This window comes from Hemiscyllium ocellatum, chromosome 22 (assembly GCF_020745735.1).
Source record: "Hemiscyllium ocellatum isolate sHemOce1 chromosome 22, sHemOce1.pat.X.cur, whole genome shotgun sequence".
In the NCBI taxonomy this organism is placed as follows: domain Eukaryota; kingdom Metazoa; phylum Chordata; class Chondrichthyes; order Orectolobiformes; family Hemiscylliidae; genus Hemiscyllium; species Hemiscyllium ocellatum.
Genome location: NC_083422.1, coordinates 42,839,904 through 42,861,303, shown reverse-complemented (window position 1 = coordinate 42,861,303; position 21,400 = coordinate 42,839,904). Strand labels below are relative to the sequence as shown.

General features: G+C 39.9%; 1 protein-coding gene across 4 annotated transcripts in view; it reads left to right on the top strand.

Annotated features, from left to right (window-relative positions):
* Positions 1-21,400, top strand: part of shtn1 (shootin 1) — a 106,251-nt gene that overhangs the window by 45,966 nt on the left and 38,885 nt on the right. For 3 of the 4 annotated variants that reach the window (XR_009645883.1, XM_060842454.1, XM_060842453.1), the window contains exons 5-6: positions 16,234-16,411; positions 17,792-17,889. Coding sequence is in view for 2 of the 4 variants with exons in the window: in XM_060842454.1 (XP_060698437.1) it covers positions 16,234-16,411; positions 17,792-17,889 (276 nt within the window). In the remaining 2 variants the exon portion in view is untranslated. Of the gene's footprint in view, positions 1-13,858; positions 13,935-16,233; positions 16,412-17,791; positions 17,890-21,400 lie in introns of all 4 variants that reach the window. The other variant, XR_009645884.1, reaches the window with a different exon arrangement.

The following is a 21,400-nucleotide window of genomic DNA, read 5'->3' as shown; positions in this document are numbered from 1 at the left end:
CATTCCTGATGAAAGGCTTTTGCCTGAAACATCTTTTCCAGCACCACTCTAATCTTGTGGGTTACCATGTATGTCAAAATCTTTAAATTTAAGCTATATGTAAATAGTTTGTTTATTTTACTTTTTCTTCATTTCTTTTGTGAAATAAACTTCTGTTTTATTATTGAAATTAAATCTACAGCAATGCATTCTTATGTTTCAGTGAAAGACCACCTCGTTAAACTAAAGAAAAAGAAACAATATATGATCTATCGAGCCAGATTTCAGTCTGGGGCTTAACTTTTCCAGTAATAACATCAACTGGGGTCATAACACTCTCCAGATATACTTTTCTCATACATTTCACTTTATTCGTTATTGCGGTGTAAATGATTAAAAAGGTTGTGTAATAAAAATAATTGAACCTAGCTGAATTTACTAATAGTTTAATTCTCTATATATAAATGTAACACCCAACATTTTGATTAGCAAACAAAGAATCCAGAACAAAACATTGAATGTAAATTACCGCTTTAGAAATGCTGATTTTTCTTTTACAGTGTGGACTGTAAACAAGATTTTATAACTATAACTTAATGATGACCCCTGTTCTCAGTTGCTGATGAGTTTTAGGAAGTGTGTAATTTTACGATGTCTGCTTCATCAGAGATGCATTATTTTATGAGTTTTTTTTAGCTTTAGTATATCCTGTTGATTGCACTCTAGCTTACTCATCAGTAAATAGATTGAAGTAATTGCAAGGGCAAGTTGCTTAATAATATATGCCATTTTAAAGCTTATTTTTGTCTGAGATACTAAAAATCATACCTTCTAGAAACTAGATTTGATGGAACTAGCTGTGCATTTCCCAAGGAGTTAACTCGGTTCTTTGATTGTAATGATATATCACAGCCTATTAACATGTCCTCACAATGTCATTATTTGGCATTAATTCAGATGTTATCACGGAAAATTGTGTAAAGGTACAAGGTTATTACACGATGCTGGAATGACGTTTTAGATTTTAAAATTTTATACATTTAGAAGCTGTCATGTCAACATGCATGATCAATCAAATCCTTGTTAGACAAATCTGTCTTTTGAAAAAGAACATTGATGTAAATTCTAGCATTTGAAAATCAGCTTTTTAGGGTAGCTACCTTGTCATTTAAAGAAGCTTATTATATACTTTTATGCAGGAAGAACTAGAAAACATCCAAGCTTAGGCTGATAACTGTGCCACAAAAGAAAGTTTAACTATATCCTCTTGACTTTCATTGGCATTGTCTGTGTCAAAAGAAAAGCCAGCCTTAATATCCTGCTAGTAATAATTTGCAATAGAATTGTGGCTTCCAGAACAGGTCAGAGGCTGGACATTCTGCAGTGAGCAGCTCACCACCTTATTTGCCAAAGTCTGTCCACTAGCGACAAGACAGAAGTCAGGAGAGTTCTCTCTACTCACCTGATTTGGAGTTAACCTTCTTGTCCATTATGTTTCTCTATCCTCATTGTCGTCTTCTTCCTATCCTGTCTTTGTTGCTCCTCATCTCTCTCCAGAAGGTACAGAAATGCTTCAGAACTGCATTAAAACCCCAGAGAAGAACAAGTGAACACATTTCTTGATTCTGCAGGTCCAGTAGCAGATCATGGTTAAAAAGAACATAATGCAAGAGAAGAGACAGATACCCATGCTTTTAAGAGTATTTGACAAATGTTTTATGTTAAGAAGCAACCACAGACTGGCAAGAGAAACATTTAACAGAAGGTACAGCTCTTAGCAGTACCTGTTGACACTTTTGATTAGATTAGATTGGAAACAGGCCACACCGACCCTCTGAAGAGTAACCCACCCAGACTCACTATCCTCCGACTAATGCACCCATCACTATGAGCAATTTAGCATGGCCAATTCACCTGACCTGCACATCTTTGTACTGTAGGAGGAAACCGGAGCACCCGGAGGAAACTGGGAGAATGCGCAATCTCCACACAGACAGTCGCCCCAGGCTGGAATCAAACCTGGGACCCTGGTGCTGTGAGGCAGCAGAGCTAACCACTGAGCCATTGTGCCACCCCTTTGTGAATGATTATTATGCATTGTCAGAATTATCAGATTATGATGACTTACAACCAGAACTAATTCAAGACAGAATAGTCATCAGAATTTTGGATCCATTTCTTTAAGATGTGCTAAAATGAAAAGAGGATCTCATTTGAAAAGAGCTATCCAAATGGTGGTAGAAACTGAAATCTAAAAGCAGTGCAGGGAAATTATTGGAACAGAAAATCAACTAACCCTAAGAAGGTCATCAGAGTTTGTCAACTTTCTAAGGTTTTAAAAAACAGAACAGCACAGAACATTTTTGTTTTGTGTTGGTCTATCATTTTGATACTGTAAGTTACTATATCAGATTCATATTTTTTTAAATGACAGAACCAGTAACAATGAACAGCTTTATAAAGCCATTTCATAAGAAAGTGGGACATTTCCAGAAAATGTTGTAAAGTCAAAAACAGCCTTTCAACAACAGAATTAATCATGGTCGCTTGTGAAAGAGGTTAAAACCCGACACTCAGAAAACTAAGACATTCCTTCATTAGAACGAATGCCCTTGTATGAAGTACCACTTTTACAGAATGCAACACAACTATTCTGAAGATAAAAGGTTACTCATCCGAACCAGATAGGATCAAGATCATCCAACTCATTTTTAACTTAACACTATGATACGTGATTCTGTATTATCTGAAAAAGTAAACCAGCCTTTGACTTAGTTCTTCATTGGGGGAGTGTTTGGAACAACATTAAGGCATAAAGATTATTACTAAACAGAAAAGGCATAAGTTATCTGTATTCAGCATATCTTGTCATTGAACAAGAATGCATGGACCTCCCCTGCTGAATATACAACTCATAACCACGAGAAGAGTAGGTTTGAGAAAAAAAATACCCTAAACTATTCACAGGTTCAGGTTAACATACCACAGAATGTAGCATTGCACTAATGCAAAAATGATAAATCATTTTGTCTGTTCACAGCTAGGAAGAGTCTTCATCTTTTAAATGAAGTAAATAAAAAACGCTTACAGGAGGTGACCAGTATAGGTGTCATTTCAAGCTGACAAATCCAACAGGATGGTGTTTGACCATTGGAAATGGTCATACCAAAATCTCTCTGTTCTATCAGAATATGCATTGATCTTACGAATCTCAATAAGGCAGTGGCTAGAGCAATCCAACTGATGGCTGATATGGATTAGAGCTAATCCAAACTCTCTGAAAGTAAGATCTGGACCAAGCTCATTGGCAGTTACTGGCAGGTTTCATGAGGTGAAATATTCATCCCACATACACTACTCCATTTGAGACTTTTGGAATCATCTCGAATCCAGAGATGTTCCAACATCTTAATCCAACATTCTACAAACATTGGAGGGCAGTAAATGTCATATGGACAATATTCTGATCCTCAGGGAAAAGTACATATTTCTGACCAAGGAGTAAGTTCAGCTTAACACAAATGTACGGCAGCAAGGCTTATCAATGGGAAATGTGAATTCTAGAAGAACTCTATTCAATTCCTGGGTCATTATGGACAAAAATAATATTAAGCCAGACTCCCAATAAGCAAGAGATGTAAAAGTCAGTCTATAACTTAGAAAGATTTCTGGGAGTGCCAAACTTTTATTCCACTTGGCATCATCATCTTGAGACACCTACTCATAAAGTCTCATAGATTGTTAGAGACACAATACAAAGAGACTTTCATAAGATCAAAGACACACTGACTTCCACAGATGTCTTGGCCATGTGATGAATATAAATTGTAGTCCATGATTAGATAGTTGGGATTCCATGCATGACAAATATTTCATGTAGGACTTTGAAGACTCCATCTGCAATTATGTATTAACATTAATTAATTTTAGTCGACTGAGAGAAATATTACATCCAATTCACAGTGGATTAGACCACAGGGACTAAAGTATATGTGCGTTATTTGATACATGTGGTTGTGTCCACCAGTGCCATCTCAGATGCTTTGGATAGGTTCAGTGCTACCCATCTTGGTCTAATTTATAGAAACTAAAGTGGGGAAAGATGCCTACCTGACATCTTCAGCAGAAGGAAAAAAATGGACAAAGAATGTTTATAACATAGCACTCACTAGTCAGTTACATATATTTGAGTTAAATGAGACCCTCTTGTGAGACCTCAGGCTCAAATGTAAGAGTAAATACACATTACTGTTTCGCTACATAGAACTTTGCACTGAATGTGCAACTGGAACGAGAGCTGGTAATGAACAGAACCTAGAACTGGTTAGCTGCTCTCGAGTACTGTTTTAAACCCTGATGGACAAAGTTTGCCTCATATGGTTAGATAACCTTTTCAAGTATCAACTGTCTCAAATAATCTTGCCCCAAGCTATATTCTGGTTATTAATTCTTTGTGCAATTGTTTCCCCAACCCCAAAATCTCTGACTTGATAGAATCAGTCAATCCAGAAGTCTGTCTAATTGTGTATGCACGAAACCTGTTCCTCCACTGTTTGAGGATAATTGATTTGAATATTAGTCTAATGTTTGAGTTGATTGTGGCTGATCAGATTCTTGCTTTATCCTATTGAAGTAGTGACGCCTTGTGATTCTCAAATGTGATATGGTATCTGCGATTCTAACACATTGTTCCCCCAGAGGTGTTCGTGAGGTATGAGTTGTTAATTTGGGACATGGTTTATGACAGTACTGTTCCTGTTCTGATACTTGATTCATACCAATTGACCTTAATCCAGACTTCCCAAGGTTTTCATGCCTGTTGTGGTTAGCCGCTTGTAGTTAATAAAATTTATGTTCTTTGCGGCAAACCTGCAGGAATATTTTTGTGAAGTCGACTGTTCTGAGAGACTAGAAAGGTGAAGTCATCTGTGCTCTTCTTTGACTGTTTAGACTGGACCATTCAACTGAGAGTATCTTGGTGAACTAGTCATGTGCTCGTACCCTGAAATGGTCACAACTTTCTCAATTGCTTCTTTGGCAAATTGTGGTCCATTATTAGATATAACTACAACTGGGATTCCATGCATGACAAATATTTCATGGAGGACTTTGAAGACTCCATTTGCGGTTATGTATGAACATTAGTTAATTTTGGTCGATTGAGAGAAATAATTGACTACTATTAAATAAGTGCCCTTCAAGTACAAACAGGCTAGCTCCTATTTATTCCCATCTAGTCTGGTGGGAAGAGTAGCAGGAATGAATGCTTCACTTCTTTCAAGGCCATTGTGATAATCACTCAGGACAACTTCTAGCTGTTTAGTGATTAGCATCCACCATACTGATGCCTGAGCTCCAATTCCATACTTGGTGATGTCCAGATGACCTTCAAGTCATCCACAATCATGAAATGCTATCTACATTTGATAACGTTTTTGATAGTTAAGCCATTACATTTCTTTTCTGGCCACCTTGGGCTTGCTGCAAGAATTGAGATGATTTGTAAATTCTTTGTCAGCTAAAAAAAAGGTTGTCCGCAGTAACTCTGGAAGGGGCATCTGCTGACAGCTATCATTTGCCTTGTGTGCATTTGATCTTACATGCAAATCCCATAAGATGAAAACGAAGCTGCTTTATACAAAGAGGCAATCTTGCTAAATCCTTTTCATCTAACTGAGACCAACTTTGAGGCCCAGCTTGTAATCTCTCATGGGCCCATGTAATTTAGAGAGCGTCTTTCCAATAACTTAATATTGAATTTCTGTATCCAATAATACTCTGGATACATAGTATACTGGTTTTATGTATCCTCTGACCAATACCTGCACCCGAGGCATTTAGAACAATAGTACTGGGAAATGATGAGCTGAGGATGTGTGAAGTTAGGCTCCATTATCGAAATGTGCTGGTGGCATAACCTATGGAGTTGGAAGCTCATCTCAGGATCAGTTATGGCATCAAGGTTGTGAACAGGCAGGTTTAGACTCAGACTGTTGCAAAGGGAGAGGAATAGAATTTCTAATGAGATTGAAAACAATGGTTTCAGTCTTCCTTTTTTTTCTACTAGAGGAAGTTGCTGCTCATCTGTTGCTCAATGTTGGTTAAACAGTCTGGTTAATTAGTGACTTTGAGGGAGTTGAGAGAGTTGTTGGTGAGGTAGAATTGAGTGTCTTCATTTAGTTTGAAAACTGAAGACATACTTCTGCATCATGACGTTGAGGAGTAGCACGAAGATGAATATTGGTAGGAGGCTGAGGATCATCCCAGAGGAACTGGGGAGATAATGGTTGAAGGAGGAATCATTGCCAGTGATTTTCTGACTAAGATTAGATTATTAAGATGGAATCAAGTAACAGAAGTCCCCATAACAGTTAACAGTAAAGCAGCGAAGGAGGAGGATGATGTTGCTAACTCAGTCAAAGATGCTACAGAGGTCAAAAAGGACGAGGAGGGATAGTTTACCTTTCTCAGCTCATTCACATAGATGCCATTTGTGATGTTGATAACAGCCTGTTGATATGCTGTTGCAGGTAATCTTTTGGGAGGAGTTTAAACATGGAGTTCCAAGAAAGATAAGCATGGATTTGGGAGACAACAACACAATGTCTTTGGTGGAAACATTGTACTTTGCGAAGACATTGAGGTTAACAAATGGTTTCGTGTTGACAAGATGGGAGCTGATGGCAGATTTAAAGAAGACATAGAGTCATGGAGATGTACTGCATGGAAACAGACCCTTCAGTCCAACCTGTCCATGCCGACTAGATATCCCAACCCAAACTAGTCCCACCTGCCAGCACCTGGCCCATATCCCTCGAAACCCTTCCTATTCATATACCCATCCAAATGCCTTTTAAATGTTGCAATTGTACCAGCCTCCACCACTTCCTCTGACAGCTCATTCCATACACGTATCACCCTCTGTGTGAAAAAATTGCCCCTTAGGTCTGTTTTATATTTTTCCCCTCTCACCCTAAACCTATACCCTCTAGTTCTGGACTCCCCGATCCCAGGGAAAAGACTTTGTCAATTAACCTATCAATGCCCCTCATAATTTTGTAAATCTCTATAAAATCACCCCTCAGCCTCCGATGCTCCAGGGAAAACAGCCCCAGCCTGTTCAGCTCAAATAGCTATAGCTCAAATCCTCCAACCCTGGCAACATCCTTGTAAATCTTTTCTGAACCCTACAAAATCTGAAGAGAGAAAGAAGTCCATTAACAATTATTGACTCGGATGGGGACCAGAAAAGAAAGGGGCTGGTCAGATGTCTAATAGAATTAGAGTTAAAGGAGCCAGGTGTTTGGGTCTTGTGGACAAAATGGCTTAGGAAGAGAATGAAGGGAGATGGGAGAAACTAGATTTAGTTGAGAGTTCTGTGCAAGAGCAGGGAGGAACTTTCAAAGGAAGTTTACTCAGTGGCCTAATGGCGACATGGAATGCGGCAGACACAGCTGATTCGACATTGTTTTCTTTGTTACAAAGTAGCCCATGAACTCCTTGGATTGTTTGTTGGAGGTGAATTTGGAGAGTACAAAGGGATATGGTTTACAAAAGACTGCTTGCAATAAGGAAAGGAGGTTGGCTTTTCAGGAATGTCTGGGAATAATGGCAGGCAATGGATTTGACTCAGGAAATATCCTGGGGACAGGAGTTCAAATTCCACAAGCTGACATGATGGGGTTTGAATTCAATAATAATCTTAAAATAAGAGTCTAATGATGACCATGAAACCACTGGGGAAATCCCATCTAGGAAGGAAATCTACCATCCTTACCTGGTCTGACCTATATGGGACTTCAAACGCACAGCAATGTGGTTGACTCTTAACTACCCTCTGGGCAATTAGGGATGGGCAATAATGCTAACCTAGGTAGTGATGCCCACATCCTATGAATGAATAAAAATAAAGAGCCGATCAGAGCAGGACTGGGTAGTGCTTTCTGTGGTAGTTGAGATCTAATGATTGATAACTAAACCATTTGACCACTACATCCTTTGAGACCTACTATCTTTTTGAAAGCAGTTTCCAGGAGATGTGCAGGTTAGCTGGATTGGCCATATTAAATTGCCCATAGTGTCCAGGGATTTGCAAGCTAGGTGGATTAGTCATGGAAAATGCACAGTTACAAGGATAAACGAAAGGGGCATATCTGATTGGATGCTCCTCTTTGGAGGGGCAGTGTGGACTCAATGGACCAAATGGCCCGCTTTCCCACATAGGGATTCTCTGATTTAGTATGCACAGAAAGTTTTAATTAAAGCATAGAAATAAGAATAGAAAGAATAACTTTAAAATTTGGACTAAATTATTTTTTGTGCCATGTGGTTCAGCTACTCACAGCCCTCTATCCTTGCTTCATTTGAAGATTGTATTTGGTCTTGAGTTGGTTTGCACAATGTCAAATGGGATGATTTGTTTGTATCAATTATGAAAGAAACACTTCTTGTTTTCACAGAATAATTAGCAAAATTGCAGAGTTTGATGCAAAAGCAATGGTAGAAATTATAGATGTTACATAATAACACCAATGTTTGTTGGAAGACAACTGAGCAATGGCCTTGCAAAGAACAATAACATTAGCATTGTAAAATCTTGCATCTCTGAATCATTGTGAACAATGGATAGAGATAATTTCATCCACACAAACAGACTTAAAAAGAAATTGCATTTATTTTCTGTTTTGTCGCAAAAAGCATTGTGGAAATTCAGAGATAACGAGAAAAGATAAAGGTGGAAGTGATAGAAAAACTATAGCTTTGTTAAATAGCTAGGTTTTCAAGATGGTCTTGAAGGATAAGTAGAAGGTAGTACATTTTGAGAAGGGAATTCCAGAGCATGATGCTGGTTCCTTGACTGACAATGAAGGAGTGGGTAGGGCATGAGGATGAACAAGCTCCTACAGTGTGAAGATTGAAGTATTGTAGTCGGGGGAATCTGGAAGGCTGGAGGAAGTTACAAAAATAATGAGATTTAAGATGTGTCCATCCTACAAAGGGGTTTAAAGACAAGAAATGGAATTTTCAATTTGCAATTTTGGAATGCAGCGTTTAGGAAGAGGTGAAATTTACAGAGAGTGGAGAAACGAAGGTTGACCAAGAATGCACGTAATGAAAAGGCAAGGCTTCATTGAAAATGGAGGTGATATCACAGAGTAGAAGAAGGTGGTGTGTATGATGGAGAGGTTATGGGGCTATAATCTTCATTCGTAATTTATTAAGGCAGGGAGGGAAACTAAATCAACAATAATGATCCATAAATGGGTCATCTAGATAGAGTGCTAATTTTAATTGCTAGTTTGGGTGTGCAGTGGGAGGAAAATTCGTGACTGGCACAGGAGTATTATTAGCAGTGGGAGTGGGTAAAAGGTACTGGGTGGCAGGGATTGGCGTGCATGAGATATGAAGAGTGAAAGGGTTGTGGGCGGCACGATGGCACAGTTTTTAGGACTGCTGCCTCACAGCACCTGAGACCTGGGTTCAATTCCCGACTCAGCCGACTGTGTGGAGTTTGCACGTTCTCCCGTGTCTGCGTGGGTTTCCTCCTGGTGCTCCGGTTTCCTCCCACAGTCCAAAGATGTGCGGGTCAAGTGAATTGGCCATGCTAAATTGCCTGTAGTGTTAGGTAAGGGGTAAATGTAGGGATATGGGTGGGTTGCGCTTCGGGTTGGTGTGGACTTGTTGGGCCGAAGGGCCTGTTTCCACACTGTAAGTAATCTAATCTTGACAGCTGAAAGAGAGTTTCGTAATTTATTATTTTAATTTTGTGGACACAGTGTAGGATGTCCTGAAGAACGTTTCCAGCCTTGCTCACCTCAGAACCTCCTTGGCTCTTCCCGGATTGCTTGGCCAATTTCCAATCCAACCCATAGCTCCTTCCACCATCCCAACTAAAAAGAGGGATTGCAGGTGACTGTTTCTAGCAGTTGGGTTGTAGAGCTGAAAATTCTCTAGCCTGCATACCAGATCTGGGAATGAACGTCAGGGCCTCTGTCTTTTATTTTCATGTTTTTATTATAAGTACTGATGTCCACATTTGTAAGAATGACTGACTTAAATGTTCCCTGCAGTAATTGCACAATTCGCAGTGCCATCATTAGCAGGAGGATGTAATTTCAGCTTGACAAGCTCAGAGTCAGTTTCCATTATAAAAGTGGACAGAGAGATTTAAGAAAACTAGGTTTATGTCTAGTTTCTTTAGCCTCCATGTGCATTGCTTGTCGACAAAGCTTATTATTGTCAGGATTTTTGATCCAAATTTTAACATTGACAGATTAAACTGCCTACATGAACATGTTTGACAGCAATTCAGACAAATAACTCTCTCAGAAGATATAGTTGCATTTTTGACTTACCCAACTTTCTTTCCACCACCATTCTGGTTTTCCTTACTTTCAGCGATTTGTTCCCTCTTTATCCCGTTTTTGAATCCTCAGATTTCCGGCCGACCAAATATTCTCAAGGGGGAGAGGGGCCAGCAGGAAGTCATTGTACACATTGGAACCAATGACATAGGAAGGGAAAAGGTGGAGATTCTGAAGGGAGATTACAGAGAGTTAAGCAGGATTTGAAAAAGGAGATCCTCGAGAGTAGTAATATCTGGATTACTCCCGATGCTACAAGCTAGTGAGGGCAGGAATAGGAAGGTACAGCAGAAGAGTGCATGGCTGAGGAGCTGATGTACGGGTGAAGGATTCACATTTTTGGATCATTGGAAGCTGTTTTGGGGTAGAAGTGACTTGTACAAGAAGGACGCACTGCACCTAAATTAGAAGGGGACTAATATACTGGCAGAGACATTTGCTAGAGCTGCTTGGGTGGATTTAAACTAGTTGGTTGGTTGGTTGGTGAGGGTGTGGTGGCGGAGGGGAGGTGGTTGTGGGAGAGGAGGGAGGAAGTTGTTGGTGGAGGGTGTTGGGGATGGGTGGGACCCAGGGAGATAGTGAGGAAAGATTTCAATCTAAGACTGGTATAGTTGAGAACAAAGGCGAGTCAAGCTGTCAGGACAGGCGGGGCAAAGCAGAGAACAAGGAAGGACTGATGAATTAAACTGTATTTATTTCAATGCAAGAGGCCTCACAGGGAAGGTAGATGAACTCAGGGCATGGATAGGAACATGGGACTGGGATACCATAGCAATTACAGAAACATGGCTCAGGGACAGACAGACAGAAATAGACAGCTTAATGTTGCAGGATACAAGTGCTACAGGAAGGACAGAAAGGGAGGCAAGAGAGGAGGGGTAGGGGGTTTTTTGAGAAGGGACAGCATTACAGCTGTACCGAGGGAGGATATTCCCGAAAATACACCCAGGGAAGTTACTTGAGTGGAACTGAGAAATAAGAAAAGGATGACCACCTTATTGGGATTGTATTACAGACGACCTAATAGTCAGAGGGAAATCGAGAAACAAATTTGTAAGAGATCTGTTATCTTTAAGAACAATAGGGTGGTAATGGTAGGGGATTTTAACTTTTGAAACATAGACTGGGATTGCCATAGTGTTAAGGGTTTAGATGGAGAGGAATTTGTTAAGTGTGTACAAGAAAATTTTCTGATTCAGTATGTGGATGTAAAGAAGGTGCAAAACTTGACCTACTCTTGGGAAATAAGGCAGGGCAGGTGACTGAGGTGTCAGTGGGGGAACCTTGGGGTCAGCAACCATAATTCTATTAGTTTTAAAATAGTGATGGTAAAGGATAGACCAGATCTAAAAGATGAAGGAAGGCCAATTTTGACAGTATCAGGCAAAATCTTTCAAAAGCTGATTGGGGGCAGATGTTCGCAGTAAAAGGATGGCTGGAAAATGGGAAGCCTTCAGAAATGAGATAACTCGAGTCCAGAGAAAGTATATTCCTGTTAGGGTGAAAGGAAATGCTGGTAGGTATAGGGAACACTGGATGACTAAAGAAATCAAGGGTTTGGTTAACAAAAAGAAGGAAGCATATGTCAGGGATAGGCAGGACAGATCGAGTGAATCCTTATAAGAGTATAAAGGCAGTAGGAGTATACTTAATAGAGAAATCAGGTGGGCAAAAAGGGGATGTGAGATAACTTTGGCAAATAGAATTAAAGAGAATCCAAAGGGTTTTTACAAATACATTAAGGTCAAAAGGGTAACTAGGGAGAGAATAGGGCCCCTCAAAGATCAACAAGGCGGCCTTTGTGTGGAGCAGCAGGAGATGGGGCAGATACTAAATGAGTATTTTGCATCAGTATTTACTGTGGAAAAAGACCTGGAAGATATAGAATGTGGAGAAATAGATGGTGACATCTTGAAAAATGTCCGTGTTACAGAGGAGGAAGTGTTGGATGTATTGAAACGCATAAAAATGGATAAATCCCCAGGACTTGATCAGGTGTACCCAAGAACTCTGTGGGAAGCTAGAGAAGTGATTGTTGGGCCTCTTACTGAGATATTTGTATTATCAATAGTCAAAGGTGAGGTGCCAGACGACTGGAGTTTGGCTCACGTGGTGCCACTGTTTAAGAAAGGTAGTAAGGACAAGCCCGGGAACTATAGATCAGTAAGTGACGTCAGTGGTGGGCAAGTTGTTGGAGGGAATCCTGAGGGACAGGATGTACATGTATTTGGAAAGGCAAGGACTGATCAGAGATAGTCAACATGGCTTTATGCGTGGAAAATCATGTCTCACAAAATTGAGGTTTTTGGAGAAGTAATGAAGAGGATTGATGAGGGCACAGTAGTACATGTGATCTATATGGATTTCAGTCAGACGTTCGACAAGGTTCCCAATGGGAGACTGGTGAGCAAGGTTAGATCCCATGGAATATAGACCATTTCAATACAGAACTGACTCGAAGGTAGAAGACAGAGGGTGGTGGTGGAGAGTTGTTTTCAGACTGGAGGCCTCTGACCAGTGGAGTCCACTACTTTTCATAATGTATATATATGATTTGGATGTGAGTGTAAGTGGTGTAGTTAGTAAGTTTGCAGATGGCACCAAAATCGGAGGTGTAGTGGACAGCAAAGAGGGTTACCTCAGATTACAACAGGATCTAGACCAGATGGGCCAATGGGCTGAGAAGTGACAGATGGAGTTTAATTTAGATAAATGTGAGGTGCTGCATTTTGGGAAAGCAAATCTTAGTAAGATTATACACTGAATGGAAGGTCCTAGGGAGTGTTGCTGAACAAAGAGACCTTGGAGTGCAGGTTCATAGCTCCTTGAAAGTAGAGTCGCAGGTAGATAGGATAGTGAAGTAGGTGTTCGGTATGCTTTTCTTTATTGGTCAGAGTATTGAGTACAGGAATTGGGAGTTATGTTGCAGCTGTACAGGATATTGGTAGGGCCACTGTTGGAATATTTTGTTCAATTCTGGTCTCTTTCCTATTGGAAAGATGTTGTAAAACTTGAAAGAGTTCAGAAAAGATTTGCAAGAATGTTGCCAGGGTTGGAAGATTCAAGCTATCAGGAGAGGTTGAATAGGCTGGGGCTGTTTTCCCTGGAGTGTCAGAGGCTGAAGAGTGACATTATAGACATTCATAAAATCATGAGGGGCATGGATAGGATAAATGGACAAAGTCTTTTCCTTGGGGTGGGGGAGTCCAGAATTGGAGGGCATAGGTTTAGGCTGAGAAGGGCAAAATATAAAAGAGACCTAAGGGTCAACTTTTTCACTCAGAGGGTGGTACGTGTATGGAAAGAGCTGCCAGAGGAAGTGGTGGAGGCTGGTACAATTGCAAAATTCAAAAGGCATCTGGATGAGTATGTGAATAGAAAGGGCTTGGTGCTGGCAGGTGGGACTAGATTGGGTTGGGATATCTGGTCGACACGGACGAGCTAGACTGAAGGGTCTGTTTCCATGCTATACATCTCTATAACTCTATGACTTTAAGTGCTTTGCCTGTTTTCAGGACTCATGTGCATGTAGAGGGAGCTCCTCCACTCAAGTTCAGAATTGTCGTCCTCTATCGTGCCAACATTTCTGTTGTAAGTGAGCTTGGACGCTTGTGCTTTTTATACAATGTCTGTGGTTTGTTTTTCTGTTATGATTGCATGATACTTAAAAACAAACACATTCTTCCAACCCAAATTCTCATTTTGTTCTTCAGCCTTTGGCATTCTTCATGTCACTTGAGCAGTTTCTCTTTTAAAATGTATGATCACCACATTCATTGAGAATATTGAGATTAAACTGCTAAGGTGTACTGATCCAGACTCTCGGTGGATAACACCAAGGTTTATTGAAATGTCTGTTTATGTTGGCAAAGTGTGTATTTATGTCCACTTGACCTCAACTCTTCCTTTGCATTCTGCACATTAATTTTGAACAGATCACTATTCTCCCCCCACCTCCCAAGTCTGACAGAGTTTCTGGCTGCTAACCCACTCTCCTCTCCCCTCACAAGTCTCTGATGTGAAACTAAATAGGGGGTGGGGTCAGTGACATGGGAAATTATGGATCAAATTAAAGAGAGGGAGGCCTCAGCAGAGGTTATTAAAATTGCCAGAACAATAGCTGCACAGAGAAAATGGTAAAGGTCAGGAGTCTAACTTCAGGCACAGTGGATAGTGGGACAACTATGAGAAGTGGGTGGAGGTGCAGTCAATGCAGGACTGAAGGTGTCGGTGCGCTCAGTACGTGAAACAAGATAAGTGGGCTTGTAACATCACTTGAAATTGGCAGATATGATGTTGTGGGCATCAGAGACATGGCTGCAAGGGGATCAGGGCTGGGAACTAAATATCCAAGGGTAAATGTCCTATCGAAAGGACATGCAGAGGGCGCAGGGTTGCATTATTAGTAAGAAATTGAATTCAAGTGATCGCTGGAAGCAGTGTAGAGTTGGAAAATGTAGAATCTGTGTGGGAAGAGTTGAGGAACTGCGTTGTCAGGACATGAGGAAGAAAGTAAATCAGGAAATAGAAAAGGCATTTTCAGAAAGGCACTTTTACAATAATGATTGGGTACTTCAGTATGCAGGTAGACTGGGGAAATCAAGTTGGTAGTGGATCCCATAAGAAGGAATTTGTGGAGATGGGTTTTTTATTAGAGCAGCTTGTGGTACAGCCCATCAGGGAACAAGCAATTCTGGATTGGTGAAGTGTGATACAGACTTGAGCAGGGAGCCTAAGGTGAAGGATCCCTTAGGAAGCAGTGACCATAATATGATAGAATTCACCCTGCAGTTGAGGGGGAGAAGCTTGAATCATGTGTGACGATATTACAGTTGAGTAAAGATAACTACACTGAGCTGAAAAAGGAGCTAGCCAGAACCGATTGGAAGTGAAGACAGTGGAGCAGCAATGGCAGGAGTCTCTGGAGATAGTCCATCCCAAGGAAAAAGAAGCATACTAAATGGCAGGTGAAGCAACAATGGCTGTCAAGGGACAGCATAAACCCAAACAAACACACATGATGTGGTGAAGGATAGTAGGACCCAGAGGTTTGGGAAGCCTTTAAAAACCAGCAGAGAACAACTCGATTAGAGGGTAGCTGATTGAAACTTACAGAGAGGCCTGGATAGAATGGACGTGGAGAAGATGTTTCTATGAGCAGGAGAGACTCGGACCTGAGGGCACAGTCTCAGTGAAGTGACAATGCTTTAGAACTGAGATGAGGGGGAATTGCTTCAGCCAGTGGGTGGTTAATCTGAGGAGCCCATTGCCAAAAAGTCTGTGGAGGCCAAATCATTCATTGTATTTAAGATAAAAATAAATTGGTTCATGTTGAGTAAAGAGATCAAAGGTTGCAGGAAAATGGGGTTAAGAAGCATTTCAATAAAGATGGAATGGTGGAGAAGATTAAATGGGCCAAATGGCCAAATTCTGCTCTTATACCTTTTGATTTTTTGATTCTGTAGTTCACTGGTTTCCCAGTGCTACCCTGGTAATTTAGCAGATATTTTAAATCTATATTTTAGAAGCCATTGCATTTCCTTTATCCTTTCTTCTATCTCTTCATATAATTCTATAAAATTACTTAGCAGTTTTCTTTAAAAAATATATTTATCTGTTTCTAATTTATTTCTATTTCAGCAAGTGCTTCATAATTTCATACCTTGTTACAGAATAGTTGGTTTATTAACAAATGAAGTAACACTAATGGCAGGTATTATTCAGGATTATTCCTCGCTCTGAGCAAAACCACTAGAAATCAGACAGAAATGCCAGACTGAATGCTGACCTTTAGAAAGCTGAATTCACTCTGCACCAAGGGAAGAAAATTACTTTGATGATCAGTGTTTGGTGCAAAATTGCTAATCTTTGCAGAAATTCTATCTTTCAGCTGGAGAAAGACAACAAGTCTCTTAAAAGAATCAGCAATTTGTATATGGCCAAACTTGGAAAGGAGACCACCTCGCTAGACTTGTCTTTAGATGAGGATTCAGCAATTGATGTGACAAATGCAACATTGGACAAAGATGCCAAATGTTCCTCTGTTGACTGCCAACATCAAATCCAAGGTGAAGTATTGTTAAAAAAAAGATATCTCATTGAAAAGAGAAATCCTCAATCCACCCATGCAGTTCCTTGAAATTAAAAAAAAGTAATTGCCTCAAGTGTTAATATTTTTATTCTTGCAAAGCATTATGGATGTGTAATATATGTGAGAATACACAAGAACATACAAACTAGGAGCAGGAGTAGGCCACCTGGTCCTTTGAGCCTGCTCCACTATTTGATAAGATCGTGGTTGATTTTTTTTGTGGCCTCAGCTCATCTTACCCACCTTCTCACCATACCCCTTAATTTCTTTACTGTTCAAAAATCTACCTATCTTTGCCTTAAAAAGATTCAATGGGCAGCCTCAACTGCTTTACTGGGCAGGGAATTCCACAGATTCGCAACCCTTTGTGTGAACAAGTTCCTCCCGAAGTCAATCCTAAATCTGGTCTCCCTTATTTTGAGGCAGTGCCTTAATGGAGGTTACTTTTTCATCTTTGCATCTTTAGTAAGCTGCATACTTTTCAAACTGGATCATTTCCAAAAACTAAAACAAACATGAATCAATCATCTGAGACCAGTTCAAAGATGAACTCGCATTCTAGATTGGATTCTTATTTCCTGGTCTATAACAACACTTAAAGTGGTTTTAAAACATTTCCAAACAGCCTATTAAGATCTATAGAAGTTTCTTTTGCATTTGCTTTAAAGTTGGTAGCATTTACCCTGTACTAACAAAATGGAATCATAATTTGATCGCTGCTACAGAGAGCACAAGTGTCTATTTTCTGTGGGCAAACCACAAAATTGAGTCAATAGTGTAACTTGGTTGTCCCAATTGCACAATGCTGAAGAGTTGCTGACATTACAAGTATATGTAATGTATAATGCTTGTCGTTTGTAAAGAAATAACTGTTATAAGAATGGCTGAATTTACCATGGTAAAGTGGTGGCTCATTGCGCTAGAGACTCTGGGTTCGATTACATCCTTGGGCACTGCCCCATATTCTCCATGTGTCTGCATGGGTTTCCTACAGGAGCTCTAGTTTCCTCCCACAGTCCAAAGATATGGATTAGCCATGGGAGATGTGGAATTACAGGAATGGCGGGTTGGGGTGGATTTTGGTGAGATTCTATTCTAAGGATTGGTGTGACTCAATGGGCCCAATACCCTGCTTCTACACTGTAGGGATTCTGTGATTCATTTGGATTAAGGCCCAATCTTAGAACACATAGAATTTTATTAAACTACGTATATCCAACCTAGAAACATGCATAACCAATATTCTTCCATTCTTCAATATTGAGAACCTTTATTCTGACAATTGCAAACTTTGCTAAAAGTAAAGTAAGACAAGAAAGCTGTTATTTATGTCATTAAGAAATCTTTCTAAATATAGAACTTCAAAATGAATTGATATCAACACTTGAAGAGAAGAAGCAGTTATCTTTTCAGTTGGAAAACCTGAAAGGTCATTGGGAGGACCTAACTGATAAAGTAAGTATTGGATTCAGTGTAAGAAATGTTACTGCTAAGTAACATAAGACATTTGAAATAACTATGATCTCAATTTTACTCTTGGACTTTATTAGGTGAGTAGTATCAACTTTAATTCTGAAGTTCATATGTTCAAGTTGCTATCCACAGATTTGAGAATAGGATCGATGTAGTGTTGAGGAAGTGCTGCCTGTTGGGTTGCAGATCCATAAGGAGCAAAAGAGGTCTTCTCATGTTCTGCACCTTTATTCCTCAGTTCACAAGAACATGTTTTAATTATTTGGTCACATGCCTCGATTCTGCTTGCTTGGACTGTGTGCACAAATAGATGTTGCATTACATTATAACAGTGACTAGACTTTAAAAATACTTCATTTTAGCAATGGGAAGGCTGAAATTAATGTAAAATCAATTGCCTGCAGCTAGATTAATGGAAGAATCTATTGGTGCAACAAAAAGACTAAATATCATTGTACATAATATTCAGTCTGAGAAAGATCCTGGAGTATTAGGTCTTTCATGATATTTTAATGCATCATCAGTTTTCTTCTGAGTGTGGTTTCCTTTTGTCTGTTGTAATCCTGCCACTAAATCCATTTTCTATCTTTAAAGTTAGTTTGAAATACATATCACTCATCAAAATATTGACATTATTGCCATCTCAGAATTAAGATAGTGAAAAGGAAACGAACAAGGGTCCGAACTAAGAGCATTTTAAATATTTTTCAAAAGTGGACTAGTTAAGTTAGTCAGCATGATAACATTATTGATCAGATGACAGATTCACCTTTTTGACTGTACTTAACAGCAAGAAGTCAGATACCAGAAGAAATATGTGTCGCACACTGTACAAAAATATTGGTGACGGCTGTTCATCTTGCTCAAAGTTAGTCATTAGGAAGTAAAATAAAAACAGAAACTTGCTGCCTCTAAAATGACATCTCAGTCAGTATCTGAGCAATAAAAAATGAGTTGGTATTGTATGTAATGAGTTTAGAAAGATTAACATTTTGAATCTGCAATAGAACAGAATTCAGTGAAACATATATTGATTTAAAATGAACAAATGTTCATGTCAGAAATTGTGACATCAAGGGAGACATACTCAGAAATTTGGAACTGTGGAGACCCATAGGGATGTATGAATCCACAAAACACAAAAAAACTAGTGTGCAGGTCCAAAACTAATCAGAAAGGTTAATTGAAATGTCCTTATTTGCCTAAAGGGGGCTGGGTGGATGAAGTTTACGTCAGTTGAACAGAGCCTTGTAAGGAATATGTCTTTAGTTTTGGGCACCACTTTTTTTTTCTTTTCTTTGGTTTTGAGCCTTTCAGGCTCAGCTGACATGTATGTGACATCTCTGATTGTTGGCAGTGGTGACTCACCTCCTAACAATATGTTTGCTCTGCCATTTCTGAGGGAAGTTAATTGTTGCACCCAGGTGAGGAAAAGTCACAGCATCCCTTTTTTTTCAACAGTCTCTCGGTTAGTCACAGCAAAGATGTTGTTTTAAAACATAGTTAAAAATCACACAACACCAGGTTATAGTCCAACAGGTTTAATTGGAAGCACACTAGTTTTCGGACTGATGCTCCTTCGTCAGGTTTTAAAACATAGCTGTCAGGCTTCAATTAAACTCAATTAAGCAGATCAATAATGAAGGACAGCCAATTCCAGGGTTTTCTTGATTGAATGAGTATAGAATCTTATTACCTACTGCGTGGAAAATGTAGCAAAACATGACATCAATAATAAACCCAAAAATAGATAGAATTCAGAAAAGCATTGTTGGGGCCACTGGCATGTAGTAGGGACAGGAAAATACAGTTACAAAGATAAAGAGTCCCTTGGGTTGTAAAATTGAAAAGACCTGAATGTAGAGTTTAGTTATTGTCTTGTTTCTTTCACTGTGGCTAAGTTTGCATATCTTGAATCCTCAATGAACAGGATTTTTCCAAGTTACTGTTTCACCAGCACTAGTTTGTGCAATTGTGAAAGAGAGAGAGAAATATCCTTGCTGTTATTAGTCCATGTTGCTTTCTCTCCCATTTTGTTCAAAGGCTGCTGTCAATATACTGCTACTTAGTGACTCTGGGGTGTCTGTGTCAATATTTCATTCCAAACTGAATAATTGTAGGCAACCTTTCATCTCTCAATAAGTGCAGTTATCATGCAAATGTGAATAAACCAAGAGGTGGGAATTTCTTGACTGAAAACAAAAAATGCTGGAGATCACAGCAGGTTAGTCATCTAGACTGGAAATGTTAGCTTGCGCTCTCTCAGTGGAAGCTGCCTGACCCACTGTGATCTCCAGTGTTTTTTGTTTTTACTGCAAATGCTGGATTCTGCACTGATTTGCTCCCGTGATGGGAATTTAGATTAGATTAGATTAGATTAGATTACTTAGTGTGGAAACAGACCCTTCGGCCCAACAAATCCACACCGATCCACCGAAGCACAACCCACCCATTCCCCTACATTTACCCCTTTACTTAACACTACGCACAATTTAGCATGGCCAATTCACCTAACCTGCACATCTTTGGACTGTGGGAGGAAACCGGAGCACCCAGAGGAAACCCACGCAGACACAGGGAGAATGTGCAAACTCCACACAGTCAGTCGCCTGAGTCGGGAATTGAACCCGGGTCTCTGGCGCTGTGAGGCAGCAGTGCTAACCACTGTGCTACTGTGCCACCGTGCCGCCCGCGTGTCTTCAAGTGGACAGGGCCTGGGAAATGAATATTCAAGGCTACACGTGCTTTTGTAAGGAGAGACTGACAGGCAGAGGGGGTGGGGTGGCCATGTTGGTAAGGGATGATATTCAGTCCCTTGTGCGGGGGGACCTAGAACAATTTCTTCGTTCCTCGCTGAGTTTTAGTGCTTGTTAATTAAATTGGTAATTTTGAGGGTGCCAGGTTTGTTTATTCCACATGAGGTTCCTGGGCTTGTCAGGTGATCACAGCTGCCATTCTAGATCAGCAGTGTCATTTTTAGAACAATTTTTAGTCCATGAACATCTCAGTGTTAAAGTCAAATGATGAAACTCGAATATGGTCAGTCCATTTTCATTACAATCTTAAAGGAATCAACCATGTTGCTGTGGAACTGGAGTCACGCGTGGATCAAACCAGATAAGGACAATAAGATTTCCTTTCCTAAAGGACATTAGAGGGATTTTAGTTGCACATCAGCACGTAGATGAAAAGCAGACTAAGGATAGATCCTTATTACATGCAGGAGGTAATATCATAAGAGCAGAATGAGAAGCTATTGGAAGTGTTATTCTCTCCGAGAAGATCAATAAGAATGGAACCAAGTAAGAGCACCTAATTGGATATCATTGGAGAGGCACTGGGGAAGGGCAGGTAAGGACCAGATCACTCACTGTCTACTTGATGAACAAAATTGACTGAAGGGGATGAATTATCTTCTCCTGCATTTGTAAATATCCATATGGAAAGTAAAATAATAGTCTTGATACTTGAATCACTCAAAAAGACTGGTTAC